General features: G+C 34.3%; 1 protein-coding gene across 4 annotated transcripts in view; it reads right to left on the minus strand.

Annotated features, from left to right (window-relative positions):
• Nucleotides 1-18,694, minus strand: part of Ralgapa1 (Ral GTPase activating protein catalytic subunit alpha 1) — a 251,241-nt gene that overhangs the window by 58,361 nt on the left and 174,186 nt on the right. For 3 of the 4 annotated variants that reach the window (XM_027929475.2, XM_071607832.1, XM_027929473.3), the window contains exons 34-35: nucleotides 18,468-18,539; nucleotides 2,093-2,216 (exon numbers count right to left, since the gene is read on the minus strand). In XM_027929475.2, the coding sequence (XP_027785276.2) occupies nucleotides 2,093-2,216; nucleotides 18,468-18,539 (196 nt within the window). The other variant, XM_071607833.1, reaches the window with a different exon arrangement.

Below are 18,694 nucleotides of genomic sequence, written 5' to 3' on the forward strand. Positions count from 1 at the left end.
TGGTTTCTGGACTGTCAATTCTATTCCATTGATCTATATGCCTACCCTCATGTTAGAACCACAGCACAATATCGTGATTTGCTTTGCTCGGTAGTGTAAGTTTTTAAATCAAAAAGTGAGTCCTACTAATTTGTTCTTTTCACGTCTCTCACTTTTACTAATACTTTTATGGCATTTTATACAGAGAACCCATTTATAATATCTTTTATACTTTTTAAAGACTTTTCAGACACATCACCTCTACTGAACTTTAAATCATCTCCATTGGGTGAGAGAATATTATTGGGGCTGGGGTTGTGGCTCAGTAGCAGAGGACTCGCCTGGCATGGGTAAGGCACTAGATTCAGTCCTCAGCACCACATAAAAATAAATAAATAAAGGTATTGTGTCCATCTACAATTAAAAAAAAAAGAATATCTACAACTAAAAAAAAAGATATTGTGTCCATCTACAACTAAAAAAAAAAAAAGAATATTATTACCTGTGGTAAATGCAAAGAGGCCTCAGAACTTAGAAAATTCACTTAAAATAGCAGATCAGCCATAAAAGTGTATACTAAACACTAAAGACCAATATACCATACATGAGAAAAACAGTGGGATTAAAAAAAAAAATCAGTGAGATGAAATGTCCTTTAGAAGGTTCAAGTCTACTGCAATGGTCTTCAACAATTTTGCTTATATGTTCTCTATAAGCTTTTTAAGAAATTATTTATTAAGTTGACAACTATAATAAAAATTTCATCACAAATTTAAATGATTGCTAAAGATATAACTTACAGTGTACCTTATGTTTCACGTATATGTACCTTAAATATGTTTTTGTCAAAAATTTGAAGCTACAGATTTGGCTGATTCAATATACATAAGATGTTTGCTTTTAGCTTAATGATAAAATCATCCATATCAGATTCATTTTCTGTTAGAACATGTCTGGTGCTTCATTTTTTAATTCAAACAAGAATATCACAAACCTCTATGAAAAATACCTGGCTTCTGAGTAATAATTTTGAAATAGACAGATGTGACAGAGGAACCTTGAGTTGGTTGCCAGGACAACATAAGTGCTACACCTTTCAATATTTCTTGCCTTGCTGTCAGAGACTCTCATTTAGGAGAACACCTTCTTGAACTGGTGCCAAACCTCTCTGGGACAAAGTAGGATTTGGGGTGAGTGAGTAGTGTGCCTTCTTTTACAAAGTAAAAGAACAGAAAAAGAGAGGCAAAAGAGTACAGATAAGCCCTCTAGCATTAGTTATTAGTAAATTGAGGATCTGAAAATTAATTTCCTTGAAATTAAACATGCACATGTGCCCATAGAAAGCTCTGTACAGTCTAAAGTCTTAGTTTGAAGATCACCAATCTATTAGTCATTGTTGCAAGGAAACTCTAGATCTTCTAAACCTATGAGTTCAGTACTCTGACAAAATATTGTCTCAAAAAAACCAGTCACCACTCTGACTTTCAAAGTCCCAATTGCTACTATATTCACAGATGAGATGTAAGACAGAAACAATAATAAACCATCATTAAGTTATTGTGTCTCCTAAAATAATGACTCTAAAATAGGCTGAAAAGAAAAAGAAAAATAACCCTCTGCTTCCAAATAGCCATGGGCTACATTTGTGATTTCAAACAACAGATGGAAAATATTTTTTTAAAAATTGTATTTGTGCTGAACACTATAATACAGACTTTCTTCCTTGTCAAAATTTCTTAATACATCAGAGTTGGGGTTGTGGCTCACTGGCAGAGTGCTTGCCTAGCACATGTAAGGCACTGGGTTCACTCCTCAGCAACACATAAACATAAATAAAGGTATTGTGTCTGTCCATCTATAACTACAAATATATTTTTTAAATTTCTTAATACATCATAATAACTATTTATACAGAATTTACATTGTATTAGGCATTACGAGTAATCTAAAGATGAATTAATACAGGAGGATATGTGCATAAGCACATACTTCAATGTTTGATATAAAGGACTTGAGCATTTTTGGATTTTGGTATCCACAGGGGATGAGGGACCAATCTCCCAAGGATAACAAGGGATGACTATAAAATATTTGGTATAATTTAAAAAAATACCTCCCAACCAAGACCAGCCACAAAATCTTCATATGCTTGACTTCCTCCAGTATTGGTGAGAATGGAGTGTTTATCTTCTTGTCCTTCAGCAACATAAAATACTGCAATCTTATGTGTCTCTCTGCTGTAAAAAAAAAAAAAAAAAAAAAAAGATTACATCATTCAAAAATTCATTTTTCCATTCATTCATCCAATAATTAAGTTCTATGTACAAAATATATGGCAATAAGAAAATGAAAAAAGACTTTGATCTTATAGTCTACAATAGGACAGGTAATTACAATATAAGTAAGACATCATAAAAGTGGCAAAATTGCCTTGGGAATAGAAAAAAGGCATGACTACTTCTGATTGGAGAAACAGCAACTTCTAAGGGAGAAGGGTAATACTGAGTTAGGGGAAGGTTAGAAGATTGACAAATGAAGAAAAAGAGTATAAGGAAGGACAGATAAATGTGAATGCATAAGCATGTGAAGAGTTGTATGTTGTACAATATGCTGAATCCCAGGGCTAAAAGGATTTTGTTTTAGAATTAGTAGGAATATAGAGATGAATGAGAAGTGATTAATTCTTTCAGAATACTTATAATACAAAGGAAACATATATAACTATAAAACTGTGTGGATTAATTTTCAAGTCCTTATGCATTTTTAGATCTCTATAAAAATTTCAAGGTATTCATAAAAGCAAATTTCTTATCAGCAATTTGTTTTTCCAAGCTAAGTAGGGTACACTATGCTTGGTCAATGTTGATTTATCAAAGCATGGGTTGACAACCTTTATTCCCAGAAGGTAAAGTTACCATACCATGAAGGAATTACCAAAACTCAAAACCACCACCAACAAAAAAACACCCCACAATAAACAGAAAAAAACTATAACCAATATAAGTAAATGAGAACTGAAGTCAAGGTGGGTGCACTGTATCATGTCTGAAATCCCAGCTACTAGGGAGGCTGAGACAGGAAGATCAAAACTTTGAAGCCAGTGAGATTCAGTTTCAATATAAAAAAATACAAAGGGCTAAGAAGGTAGAGCAGTGGGGTACAGTGCTTGCCTAGCATACATAAGGTCCTGGGTTCAATCTCTAGTACTGGTAACAGTTTAGTCTGACAACCAAATTCTGCCATGCATCTTAAGGAAGTTGCCAATCATGATTGTGGGTTTCAATATCAGCAACAAAGAGGTTTCAGTGCTTTCAATAATAGCAGTATTTTACTTAGGCTGGTAAATACAAACGCAAACTTTTAGTATGCCTGATGCATCATTAGGATAATTAGTATAAGCAGTAAACTATAATTTGGCAAGGCAAAGGACCTCCCAAAACCACAGAGTATAGATCTGGGCGGTCACTTTCCCAAGTAAAACACAATTTAACTACTGAAAAATGATTCTTAAAAAATCATTCAAAGTCTCTGGATATGTCCTAAAGGCATATAGCAAATGGGGAAATATTCATTAAAGAAAATATATTAAGGGGCTGGGGATGTGGCTCAAGTGGTAGCGCCCTCGCCTGGCATGTGTGCAGCCCAGGTTCGATCCTCAGCACCACATACAAATAAAGATGTTGTATCTGCCAAAAACTAAAAAATAAATATTAAAAATTCTCTCTCTCTCTCTTTAAAAAAAAAAAAAGAAAATATATTAAATCTTGCGAAGAACAGTTTTTGACACATGAGCCACAACTTGTTCCCTTAACCCACCCCCTCGGCTCCATATTAGAAGTTTTGCCCTAGGCATTCTACTCATGTCTAGAAGACAGAGATATCCTCTTCTCCTTCAGATCCTAGTCTGAGCCTATGGTTTTACTATGGAAAATGTAGGTTCCTAGTGGCATTTCTCATGTTTGCCTAGCTCTGTGTTACAGAAGTTCTTCAAGGGTGGATGAGTGGATCACATAGACTACCCTTTACTCAATCAGTTCCCTTTCTTAGAACAGAAGCTTCGGGTGCTCCAGGTTGAACTTTCTAACATTCTCCATTCTAGCTTGCTAGGTGCATGTATAGATTTTGCTAGGAGAAATAAGTTAAGAAGAACAGTGACTGCCAAACTCTCGCAAGATCTCAATTATAGAGCAAAGGTGTCACTCTGGGAAAAGCCAGTTGCTGACCCTGGCTCAGGTGTGATAGAAGGTAGGTATCTAGGATAAAAGGCAGGTCATAAAGGCAAAGAACTTAGCAGTAGTTCCGCCTGAAAGGAATGACTTTCAGGCAGAACTACTGCTAAGTTGACACAACTTGGAATAAAGCAATTAAGAGAAGCTAGCAGCTTGATGACAAGAACAAAACAGCAAAGCAGCCAGAAGTTTAATAAAGAGGAAGAGGGAAAGACACAGCAAAGAAGAGCCTTTCTGGGATCAATTCTGCAGGTCAAAATCTTGTGCACAGGTACCATACTATGTCCAATCAGGAGCAATTAAGAGTAAGGTATACAACATTTCCAAAGTGACACAGAGACCTATCAAACTAGGAAAAGCCTCAACGGCACTGAGTAATACTCTCAGGGTAGAAGCCTAGGAAGTGAAGACTTAAAAATAACATCTGGTCATTCCTGGTAGTCTGGAAGTCTATGTGCAGGGCCCAAGGCTATATTCCTTTTGGAATAATTAGTGAACCTTCACGCTATTAGTCTGTGGGTGAAGGTGGAACAAACAATGGAAATGCTGGCTCTACTAATATCAGACTAAAGCATGAATATCAAAACAAGAGAGAAAAATCAGTGAAACCAAAATTGTTTCTTTAATATCATCAATAAATTGACAATTTTTAGCTAGATAAGAAAAAAAAGACTTTACTAAAATCAAGAATGAAAGAAGGGACATCACTACATACATTACAGAAATAAATGGGTAAAGGGATACTATGAACAACTGTATGTGAACAAATCAAATGTGAGATTAAGTGGACAATTTCCTAGAAAAACACAAATTACTAAAACTGCTTGAATAAGAGAGTGAATATATGAATACATGTAACAAGACTTTGATTTAAACATTTGATTGGAAAGGAAGAAGTAAACATATCCCCATTTGCAAATAACATGATTTTATATATAGGAAATTCTAAAGAATTTACTAGAAAGATGTCTAAGCTAATAATGAGCTCACCAAGATTGGAGGATACAAACAGTATACTAACAGTAAACAAGCCAAGAAAAGGAAAAAAAATTCCTTATAACATCATCAAAAAGAATAAAATACTTAGGTATAAATTTAAAAAGCACAAAACATATTCTGAAAACTACAAAGCACTGTTGAAATAAATTAAAGATCTAAATTTTAAAAAATTCATGGATTAAAAAACTTAATACTGATAAGATGACAGTATTCTCTAAATTGATCTACAGATTCAATGCAATCCCTAATAAAATCTGAGTTATCTATTTTGTAGGAACTGACAGGCTAATAATAAAAATTCATAGGAAAATGCAACAAACCCAGAATGGACAATCTTGAAAATGAACAGAGCTAGAGCACTCATAGTTTATGATTTCAAAATTTGCTGCCGAAGAAATCAAAGCAATGTGTACTGACATATAATAAGAGCCACATATCCAAAAATAAACTCTTGTTTATGGTCAATTGTTTTTTGATAATGATACCAAAGGGGAAAAAACTCTTTTTAACAAAGGATGATGGAATAGCAGGTCTAAACCCACAAAAGTCTTAGAAGAAAATATGAGCTTGCATTAGGCAAGGTCTTATTTTTTAAAATTTATTTATTTATTCTAATATGTTATAATGACAGAAGAGTGCATTTCAATTCATAGTACACACATAGAGTACATTTTTTCATTTCTCTGATTGTACCCAAAGTAGAGTCAAACCATTCGTGTCTTCATACATGTCCCTTAGGGTAATGATGTCCATCTCATTTCCACCATCTTTCCTAACCCCATGCTCCTTCCCTTCCCCCTCCCTCCCCTTTGCCCAATCCAAAGTTCCTCCATTCCTCCCATGCTCTCCCCTAACCCCCATTATGGATCAGTGTCCACATATCAGAGAAAACATTTGGCCTTTGTTTTTTAGGGATTGGCTTCTTTCACTAAGCATGTAGACAGAATAGAGGACACAGAGGCAAGGTCTTCTTAAATACAACACAAAAGAGAAAATAAAAATTAATCAAAATTAAACATTTTTGTATTATGGATGATATTATCAAGTAAGTGAAATGACGATCTACAGAATGACAGAAAATATTTGTAAATCATATCTTACATGGAACTTGTATCCAAAAATGTATACAGAATTCTTACAGTTAAATAGTAAAAAGGTAATTTTGTATTAGTTTCCTAAGACTTCTAAAACAAATTACACAAATTAGGTGGATTTAAACAATATTTATTCTTTCATTGTTCTGGAGGCTATTAGTTAAACCAAAGTGTTGACAGTGCCATATTCCTCCAAAGGTTCCAGTAGATAATTTTTCCTTGCCACTTCTTAGCCTCTAATGGTTGTTAACAATCCTCAGCATTCCTTAGCTTGTAGTTATATCATTGCAATTTCTGCTTCTACCTTCACATGGACATCTGTCCTATATGTGCATATGTCTGTGTGTCTTCAAATGGCCTTCTTATAGACACCAGACATCAGATTAAAGGACAAATCTAATCTAGTATGACCTCATCTTAACTAATTACATCTGCAACCCTCTCTTCAAATTACAGTGAGGCTCTGGATAGACATGAAACTTTAAGGAGACACTATTCAACTCAGTGCAGATTTGAACAGACACTTTCCCAAATAAAATATATAAATGGCCAATAAGCACTGAAAAATGACATTATAACAGATACTTAAATCAAAATCACAACAAGATAACAGCTTCATATCCACTAAGATTAATATTAAAAGACAGACAACAAGTGCTCTAGGATATGAAGAATGTAGAACACGCATACCTTTTTGACGGGTATGTAAAATAGTGCAGCTACTATATCACTGGCAGTTCCTCAAAATGTTAAAAGAGTTACTATAGAATCCATCAATTATGCTCCTAGGTATATACTCAGGGAAGTGAAATATGTTCAAACCAAAAACTGTACAGGAAATGTTCACAGCAGTGTTATTTATAACATTTAAAAAGTCAAACCAATGGGGCTGGGGCTGCAGCTCAGTGGGAGAGTGTTTACCTAGTATGTGTGAGGCACTGGGTTCGATTCTCAGCACCATATAAAAATAAAAATAAACAAACAAAGGCACTCTGTCTATCTACAACTACAATTTTTTTTTTAAAAAAAGTCAAATGAGGTAGACACATCGCCCCAATTGGAAGAGGGGCGGAGCAGAGCTGCCTCCCGCGCCTGCAAGACAGGCAGACCTGCAACCGACCGGCGGAGCAGGTCCAGAGGCTTGCCGGCGTGGTAGACACATCGCCCCAATTGGAAGAGGGGTAGAGCAGAGCCGCCGCCCGCGCCTGCAAGGTGGGCAGACCTGCGACCCACCAGCAGAGCAGGCCCAGTGGCCTGCCGGCGTGGTAGACACATCGCCCCAATTGGTGGAGGAGCATAGCCTTCACCAGCCCCTGTAAGGGAGACTTTGCAACTATACAAGAGCAATATAAATATATAGGGGTAAAATTCAATAACACAACAGTTTCACCAAGCAGAAAGAAACGTGAGCAGTATGAAAAGACAAGGAAAGAAAGGACCACAAGCAATGCAGGTAAACTCAACTTTAGAAGAGGTAATAGCTGCAGCAGATGGAATGTCAGATAAAGAATTCAGGATTTACATGCTTCAAATGATCTGGAGTCTTAAAGAAGACATTAGACAGCAAAATCAGACAATGAAAGATCACTTCAACAATGAATTACATAAACAAATCCAAGAAGCAAAAGATCAACTATATAGGGAGATAGAGGTTATAAAAAACAAACAGAAATCCTAGAAATGCAGGAAGCAATAAACCAACTTAAAAACTCAAATGAGAATACTACCAGCAGAGTAGAACACTTAGAAGATAGAACATCAGACAAAGAAGACAAAGTATTTCAACTTGAAAAGAACATAGACAGCTCAGCGAGACTGTTAAGAAACCATGAGCAGAACATCCAAGAAATTTGGGATAACATAAAGAGACCAAACTTAAGAGCCATTGGGATACAGGAAGGTATAGAGGTCCAAACCAAAGGAATGAGCAATCTGTTCAACGAAATAATACGAGAAAACTTCCCAGACTTGAAGAATGAGACAGAATCCCAAATCCTAAAAGCATACAGGACGCCGAATGTGCAAAATCATAAGAGATCCACACATAGACACATTATAATGAAGATGCCCAACATACAGAATGAGGAGAGAATTTTAAAAGCTTCAAGAGAAAGGAAGCAGATTACATTTAGGGGCAAACCAATCAGGATAACAGTTGATCTTTCAACACAGACTCTGAAAGCTAGAAGATCCTGGAATAACATATTTCAAACGCTGAAAGAAAATGGGTTCCAACCAAGAATTGTGTATCCAGCGAAATTAAGCTTCAGGATGGAAGATGAAATTAAAACCTTTCACGATAAACAAAAGTTAAAGAATTTGCAGCTAGAAAACCATCTCTTCAAAACATTCTCGGCAAAACATTACAGGAAGAGGAAATGGAAAATAACAATGAAAACCAACAGTGGGAGGTAGTACAGTAAAGGGGAAAAATAATCAAAGAGGAAAAACAAACCATGTTAAGTAACATAAATAAACAAATATGGCTGGAAGAACAATCCATATCTCAATAATAACCCTAAATGTTAATGGCTTAAACTCACTAATTAAGAGACACAGGCTAGTAGAATGGATCAAAAAAAAAAAAAAAAGATACAACAATATGCTGCCTACAGGAGATGCATTTGATAGGAAAAGACATACATAGACTGAAGGTGAAAAGTTGGGAAAAATCATATCACTCATATGGACTTCGGAAACAAGCAGGAGTGTCCATATGCATATCAAATAAAATAGATTTCAAGCCAAAGTTAATCAAAAGGGATAAAGAGGGACAGTACATACTGCTCAGGGGAACCATACACCAACAAGACATAACAATCATAAATATATGATTGCTCCAAACAATGGTGCAGCTATGTTCATCAAACAAACTCTTCTCAAGTTCAAGAGTCTAATAGACCACCATACAATAATTATGGGAGACTTCAACACACCTGTCTCACCACTGGACAGATCTTCCAAACAAAAGTTGAATAAAGAAACTATAGAACTCAATAATACAATTAATAACCTAGACTTAATTGACATATATAGAATATACCACCCAACATCAAGCAGTTACACTTTTTTCTCAGCAGCACATGGATCCTTCTCAAAAATAGATCATATGTCACAGGGCAACTCTTAGACATTATAAAGGAGTAGAGATAATACCATGCATCTTATCTGATCATAATGGAATGAAACTGGAAATCAACGATAAAAGAAGGAAGGAAAAATCATGCATCACTTGGAGAATGAACAATAGGTTACTGAATGATCAATGGGTTATAGAAGACATCAAGGAGGAAATTAAAAAATTCTTAGAGATAAATGAAAACACAGACACAACATATTGGAATCTATGGGACACAATGAACGCAGTTCTAAGAGGAAAATTCATTGCCTGGAGTTCATTCCTTAAAAAAAGAAAAAACCAACAAATAAATGATCTCACACTTCATCTCGAAATCCTAGAAAAAGAAGAGCAAAACAACAGCAAAAGAAGTAGAAGGGGGGGGAGGGTGGAGGATGGGAAAGGCAGCGGAGCACAACAGACACTAGTATGGCAATATGTAAATCAATGGATGTGTAACTGATGTGATTCTGCAATCTGTGTATGGGGTGAAGGTGGGAGTTCATAACCCACTTGAATCAAAGTGTGGAATATGATATGTCAAGAAATTTGTAATGTTTTGAACAACCTACAATAAAAAATTAAAAAAAAAAGAAGTAGAAGGTAAGAAATAATTAAAATCAGAGCTGAAATTAATGAAATCGAAACAAAAGAAACAATTGAAAAAATTGACAAAACTAAAAGTTGGTTCTTTGAAAAAATAAATAAGATCGACAGACCCTTAGCCATGCTAACGAAGAGAAGAGAGAGAACCCAAATTACTAGCATGCGGAATGAAAAAGGCAATATCACAACAGACACTTCAGAAATACAGAAGATAATTAGAAATTATTTTGAATCCTTATACTCCAATAAAATAGAAGATAGTGAAGGCATCGATAAATTTCTTAAGTCATATGATCTACCCAGTTGAGTCAGGAGGATATAGACAACCTAAACAGACCAATATCAATCGAGGAAATAGAAGAAACCATCAAAAGACTACCAACTAAGAAAAGCCCAGGACCGGATGGGTATACAGCAGAGTTTTACAAAACCTTTAAAGAAGAACTAATACCAATACTTTTCAAGCTATTCCAGGAAATAGAGAAAGAGGGAGAACTTCCAAATTCATTCTATGAGGCCAACATCACCCTGATTCCTAAACCAGACAAAGACACTTCAAAGAAAGAAAACTACAGACCAATATCTCTAATGAATCGAGATGCAAAAATCCTCAATAAAATTTTGGCGAATCGGATACAAAAACATATCAAAAAAATTGTGCACCATGATCAAGTAGGATTCATCCCTGGGATGCAAGGCTGGTTCAATATACAGAAATCAATAAATGTTATTCACCACATCAATAGACTTAAAGATAAGAACCATATGATCATCTCGATAGATGCAGAAAAAGTATTCAACAAAGTACAGCATCCCTTCATGTTCAAAACTCTAGAAAAACTAGGGATAACAGGAACATACCTCAATATTGTAAAAGCTATCTGTGCTAAGCCTCAGGCTAGCATCATTCTGAATGGAGAAAAATTGAAGGCATTCCCTCTAAAATCTGGAACAAGACAGGAATGCCCTCTCTCACCACTTCTGTTCAACATAGTTCTCGAAACACTGGCCAGAGCAATTAGACAGACGAAAGAAATTAAAGGCATTAAGATAGGAAAAGAAGAACATAAATTATCACTATTTGCAGTTGAGAGGATCCTATACCTAGCAGACCCAAAAGGGTCTACAAAGAAACTATTAGAGCTAATAAATGAATTCAGCAAAGTGGCAGGATATAAAATCAACACGCATAAATCAAAGGCATTCCTGTATATCAGCGACAAATCCTCTGAAATGGAAATGAGGACAACCACTCCATTCACAATATCCTCAAAAAAAAAAAAATACTTGGGAATCAACCTAACAAAAGAGGTGAAAGACTTATACAATGAAAACTACAGAACCCTAAAGAGAGAAATAGAAGAAGATCTTAGAAGATGGAAAAATATACCCTGTTCATGGATAGGCAGAACCAACATCATCAAAATGGCGATATTACCAAAAGTTCTTTATAGGTTTAATGCAATGCCAATCAAAATCCCAACGGCATTTCTTTTAGAAATAGACAAAGCAATCACGAAATTCATATGGAAAAATAAAAGACCCAGAATAGCAAAAACAACTCTAAGCAGGAAGTGTGAATCAGGCGGTATAGCGATACCAGACTTCAAACTATACTACACAGCAATAGTAACAAAAACAGCATGGTACTGGTACCAAAACAGGCGGGTGGACCAATGGTACAGAATAGAGGACACAGAAACCAATCCACAAAATTACAACTATCTTATATTTGATAAAGGGGCTAAAAGAATGCAATGGAGGAAGGATAGCATCTTCAACAAATGGTGCTGGGAAAACTGGAAATCCATATGCAACAAAATGAAACTGAATCCCTTTCTCTCGCCATGCACAAAAGTTAACTCAAAATGGATCAAGGAGCTTGATATCAAATCAGAGACACGGCGTCTGATAGAAGAAAAAGTTGGCTACGATCTACATAATGTGGGGTCGGGCTCCAATTTCCTCAATAGGACACCCATAGCACAAGAGTTAATAACTAGAATCAACAAATGGGACTTACTCAAACTAAAAAGTTTTTTCTCAGTAAAAGAAACAATAAGAGAGGTAAATAGGGAGCCTACATCCTGGGAACAAATCTTTACTCCTCACACTTCAGATAGAGCCCTAATATCCAGAGTATACAAAGAACTCAAAAAATTAGACAATAAGAGAACAAATAAGCCAATCAACAAATGGGCCAAAGACCTGAACAGACACTTCTCAGAGGAGGACATACAATCAATCAACAAGTACATGAAAAAATGCTCACCATCTCCAGCAGTCAGAGAAATGCAAATCAAAACCACCCTAAGATACCATCTCACTCCAGTAAGATTGGCAGCCATTATGAACTCAAACAACAACAAGTGCTAGCGAGGATGTGGGGAAAAGGGTACACTTGTACACTGCTGGTGGGACTGCAAATTGGTGCAGCCAATTTGGAAAGCAGTATAGAGATTTCTTGGAAAGCTGGGAATGGAACCACCATTTGAACCAGCTATTCCCCTTCTCGTTCTATTCCCTAAAGACCTAAAAAGAGCATACTACAGAGACACTGCTACATCGATGTTCATAGCAGCACAATTCACAATAGCTAGACTATGGAACCAACCTAGATGCCCTTCAATAGACGAATGGATAAAAAAAAATGTGGCATTTATACACAATGGAGTATTACTCTGCATTAAAAAATGACAAAATCATAGAATTTGCAGGGAAATGGATGGCATTAGAGCAGATTATGCTAAGTGAAGCTAGCCAATCCCTAAAAAACAAATGCCAAATGTCTTCTTTGATATAAGGAGAGTAACTAAGAACAGAGTAGGGAGGAAGACCATGAGAAGAAGATTAACATTAAACAGGGATGAGAGGTGGGAGGGAAAGGGAGAGAGAAGGGAAATTGCATGGAAATGGAAGGAGACCCTCAGGGTTATACAAAATTACATACAAGAAGAAGTGAGGGGAAAGGGAAAAAAAAAAAAACCAAGGGGGATAAATGAATTACAGTAGATGGGATAGAGAGAGAAGAGGGGAGGGGAGGGAAGGGGGGATAGTAGAGGATAGGAAAGGCAGCAGAACACAACAGACACTAGTATGGCAATATGTAAATCAGTGGATGTGTAACCGATGTGATTCTGCAATCTGTATACGGGGTAAAAATGGGAGTTCATAACCCACTTGAATCAAAGTGTGAAATATGATATTTCAAGAACTATGTAATGTTTTGAACAACCAACAATAAAATTTTAAAAAAAAGTCAAATGAACTAAATGTCCATCAATGAATGAATGAAAAAACAAAATGTAGGATTATCCACAAAATGGAATATTATTTGATAATACAAAGAAATGAAGACTTAGATGTGCTATAATGTGGATAAGCTTTTAAATCATCATGGTAAGTGAAAGCAGCTTCCACAAAAGACCATGTTTTGTTTGATTCCATTTTATATGAAATATCCAGAATAAGCAAATCCATAAAGACAGAAAATAGATTATTATTGTTTAAGGCCAAGGGATAAGGAATGGAGTTAAGGAGGAAATGGAAAGTAATTTGGTAATGGACACCAGGTTTCTTTTCAGAGGGACTGAAATATTCTAAAATTAGAATATAATGATAGTTGTGCAGCTTTGTGAATTCACTGATAATATATTGGTTAATAATTATATTTCAATATTGGTTCATAAATTTTAACAAATGTACCCCACTAAGACAAGATACAAATAATAGGCAAAACTGAGCAGGGGGAGAAGAGGTAAGTGGAAACTTTGTACTTTCTAAATGGTATTTGTGTAAACCTAAAACTACTCTAATTTTAAAACATGCTTAAGTTAAATTAAGTTTAATTAATTAGGTAAGTTAAAGAGATGGTGTAGACTGAAAGAATTTTAGACCTGATGGTAAGGATACAAACTTATAGAAAGATAATTTCAGCAGAACCGTAGAATTTGTAAAAGCTAGACCTGAGCTGAGCAAGATGGCAAGAAGAGATGATTCCTTCCCCAAGGACTTGATCATCTAGTAACAAAGATAAATTATTTTGAAAGAGGAATCAGAATTGGGAATCCATAAACTACATAGAGTATTTGTACATAGCTCTTTTTTGGAAAAAAGTAAAAAGAATAACTAATAACAGTAATACTAATATTCAGTGTGATGTGTGCTGTTATAGATAAGTGCTACAGGGTTCTGTGGCACATGGAAGTAGATAGTTTGGGAAAGTAAGTAGAAGGAGTTTAGCAAAGATGATTATCTACATCAAGAAAAACAAACAAACAAAAAATCCCACAAAACTACAATGAAAACAGGAATATAATAAAAATTATGATGTCAAGTATAAATATCTATTAGGAAAAATCTCAATAATACATATTTTGGAAAACAAACAAGAAAGTTGATCCAAGAGTTAAAAGACAGGGGTTGGGGATATAACTCAGTTGGTAGAGTGCTTGCCTAACATTCAGAAGGCTGTAGGTTCAATCCCCAGCACCACCAAAAGAGTTAAAAGACAAATAAGGATGAAACAAACTGAAAGAAAAATTAGCAATTTTAATTCTTGTGAACTTTAAATTTTTTTTTTCAGTTGTTGATGGATTTTTATTTTATTTATTTATATGTGGTACTGAGAATCAAACCCAGTGTCTCACACATGCTAGGCAAGTGCTCTACCACTAAGCCATAACCCCAGCCCAATTCTTCTGAACTTTAAAAATTTTTTTAAAAATTTATTTTTCTAATCATTATACACGACAGCAGAATGCTCTTCAATTCATTGTACACAAATGGAACACAATTTTTCACTTTTCTGGTTGTACACGTAGTAGGGTCACATCATTCATGCAACCCATACATGCACCTAGGGTAATAATGTCTGTCTCATTCTACCATCTTTGCCATCCCCATGCCCATTCCCCTTCCTTCCCTTCCCTCTGGCCAATCCAAAGTTCCTCCACTCATCCTATGCCTCCTTCCATTATGAATTACCATCTATTAAGCAACATTTAAGCTTACTTTATAAAGCTGGATATAACCTTAATTCTAAAAAAACATACAAAGAACAGGATAAAAAAATAACTATAAAACCTGTGAAATTAATGGACTATACCCTTACTCAAAAACAAAAACAAAAACAACAACAACAAAAAACTTTTAGGAATAGGAAGTCAAGAGACTAGGCAGGGTTTACTCAAAAAATGATAAATATTTTTATTATTAGCAATCTACTGATATTAAAACTTAATGTCAATTAGTTAAGAAATCAAAATGATATGAATACCTGCATAGGGCCTGAAAAGTATTTCAATAATATTTAATACCTTTTCCTTATAAGAACCCCATACTACTTTCTCAGCATGATAAAAATTATCTTTTTCAAATCAGAAAAAAAGGGTTTTTTTTGTTTTTCCCATTACATCAGGAAAGAGAAGCATGCTCACTGTTTACTATATCATTCAACACTATCCTGAAAGTTCTGGGCAGTGGAATAAGATATAAGCAGAAACAGCCCTATTAGAAAAGAGATTATCTGTAGAAATTGATTGTATACCTAAACAAAATTTAAAGAGAGAAAACTATAAATTGTTTAAAATAAATAAGAGAATTCACTAAAAATTTCAGATAAAAGATGAATGAATATTAAAAACAAGAAAACTCAGAAGATAAAATGGGGGAGATGTTCTATTAATAGCAACAGAGGGGCTGGGGTTGTGGTTTAGCAGTAGAGAGCACTTGTGAGGTGCTGGGTTTGATCCTCAGCACCACATAAAGATAAATAAAATAAAGGCATTGTGTCCAACTACAACTAAAAAATATATATATGTTTAAAAAAAAGAATAGGAAAGGAATAATAAAAACACCTAAGAAATACCAAAAGTAATATCTGGGCCTTCGAATAAATAAAGAGACATAGCATGATTATGAACAGAAAAGATTATAATTATAATAGTGATGTTTTTCCATATGAGATGTTTATTGAAAATCCAATCATATACTAAGATTTATTTTCTTGAAAAGTAACAGCATAATTTTAATGTCTTTAGATGACTAAAAAGGCTAGAATATTGAAGAGAATAATAATACTGTGAATAAAGGGGGGGCAGGTAAGAAAGATGACTATACCTATCAGATATTAAGATACATTACCAAGCTATAATAAATCACAGTGTAACACTTGTACAAAACAACAGAAAAATCAATAGAAATGAAGAGCTTTGAAGCTGACAGCTTAATATTTAATAAAAGAAATATCAAATTAATGGCAAAGGCATGGATCATTCAACAAATTATAGCAATAGACAACATTCAAGCTAGTTTCAGTTCCCATTCAATAATTCAAAATGTAATCCAGAAGAAATAAAGAATTATTAATGTAAAATAATTACCACCACAACCAATTGAAGATCTACAAGGAAATCTAACAGACAGTTTGACTGATTTCAAAACAGAATTCTATAAGCACAACAAACATTTGAGAAAATCTAAAGAAAAATATTGAGAGATATGACTACATAAAAAGGAAAAACCTTTATGTTTATCTCAAGTTGAAAACTGTAAACTGTAAAACTTCCACTATCAGTACAAAACTTAATCCTTAAAACACATACACATATACATGCAGAGTATTGCCATTAAGAAATATTCTTAAATAGAAACAGAAAAGGGATGCTAAGAGAGAATTTAAAAACAGGTTCAATTTCACCTAAATATATAAAAAAATTCACTAGTAATAAACAAATAAAAATTACAAAACACTATCATCTGCCACTCAAGCTATAGATTGAAAAAACATAACTAATATCTTGTGCTGGCTAGGTTGAAGTTCTAAGGTGTTTTTAAGTGACAGTAGAGTTACAAATTATTACTTAATGGGAAGTAATTTTGTAACATATAGGGCTGGAAGTAAGCTGTTGTGCTATGACTTAATAATTGTATTTCTATGCATCTATCTTGGAGCAAGAGACTGTAAATTTCCAGAAATCACAGAACTTGGTGTCATAAGAGATTATTGCTAAAGAATATCTAAAGGAGGAAAATGCTCACAATATAATAAAGTTAAAAAAAGGAATTAAGGGCTGGGGTTGTGGCTCAGTGTAAAAACATTCACCTAGCAACATGCGAGGCCCTGGGTTTGATCCTCAGCACCACATTAAAATAAATAAAATAAAGCTATTGTGTCCAACTACAACTAAAAATTAAATATTTTTAAAAAAGAAATTAATATATAACCCTATGATTCCAGTTTGGTTAAAAAAAAAGTAAAAGAAAAAGTTGTTTGAAAAAAGAGTGAAATTGTTTTTGTTAACAATAGTATTACAAATATATGGATATTTTTTGTTTTATATTTTCTGTAATAACTAAAAAACAATTAAAATTATTTTAAATAGGTCATTTTGAGAAAAGCTAAAAACTTCACAACAAAAGCTGGTTAGAAACTATGAGAATATGATTATACTGATTGCGTATTTCCATAAATTTGGTAGTAAAAGAGCATGAGAAGAATAAGACAGAGTTTGAAAAGATAATGATGGAGGAAAGTTTTCATTTTTGATTTGTTTAAAGACAGATAAGAAACATGTTTATGGTAAGAGGAGTTAAGCAGAAATACAAGTGAAAAAGGGGGTTACTTCTTTAATTTTTATTTTTTCAGTACTGGGGATTGAATCCAGAAGCACTCTACCACTGAGCGATGTCCCTATACCTTTTTACTTTTTATTTTGAGATAGAGCCTTGCTTAATTGCCCAGGCTGGTTTTGAACTTGTGATCCTCCTGCGTCAGCCTCCGGAGTAGGTAGGATTATAGGTGTGTACCACACACCTGGCTAAGATTACCTTTTAAAGAAGATCTAACAACAGACAGAAGATACAAAGCAGAGAAATATATGTAGAAGAAAACAAGATGATTTTTCTGAAATAAATGTGAAGAAGATGGTTCAATATAGAAATTTTAAAGGAGAGAGGAACATGTAGAGCTGATTCATATGGGAAAGGCCCAACTCATCTTATTTACTTTGTGTTCCTGTCCAATTGTGATGTCACAGTGGGTGGCTAGTTTCAAGCTAGATTTTCAACCTATCAGAATCACTAGATTTAATTAATGAGAGATATGACTAATTTTATCAAAGCATGAGAAAAAAATCTAAGGGCACTTTCCAGGATCAATTAGATTTCTATGATTTAAAAGATGATTTTGAAATGCAAATACAGTATAACCAATTATAAGATACCCAAAATTTTAATGCAATTCTAAATTTTCCTTAAAATTAATATATATTTCTAAGGAATAATGAAATACTTTCTCAGAAAATACAATACATATAACTCAGAAAGTTATAACTCAACAATAAAGTATAAACTCCCTGTTTACAATATTATTCAAAGTATTATTCTAAATAGAGAATGAGAGTGGCTAATTATAAATGTGAAGATTTTTCAACAACTTACCACTGTCTTGAATCCAAGTTCCTAAGTTCTCTAAGTAGCTTTTCATTTTTCTTCAGGAGATGAAAGCTCCTCCTAAATAGAGAGATTTATAAACATTTTCATCACCTTTGCAGTGAATGACATGACAGTCCCGGAAATACTTTCCACTCTACTCATGCAACTTTTACACTTTTCTTGCCTTTTCATACTTCTAACACAAAGGAGAACAGACCCTAAAAAAAATGTAA

The sequence above is a fragment of the Marmota flaviventris genome, chromosome 2 (assembly GCF_047511675.1).
Source record: "Marmota flaviventris isolate mMarFla1 chromosome 2, mMarFla1.hap1, whole genome shotgun sequence".
NCBI classification, from domain to species: Eukaryota; Metazoa; Chordata; class Mammalia; order Rodentia; family Sciuridae; genus Marmota; species Marmota flaviventris.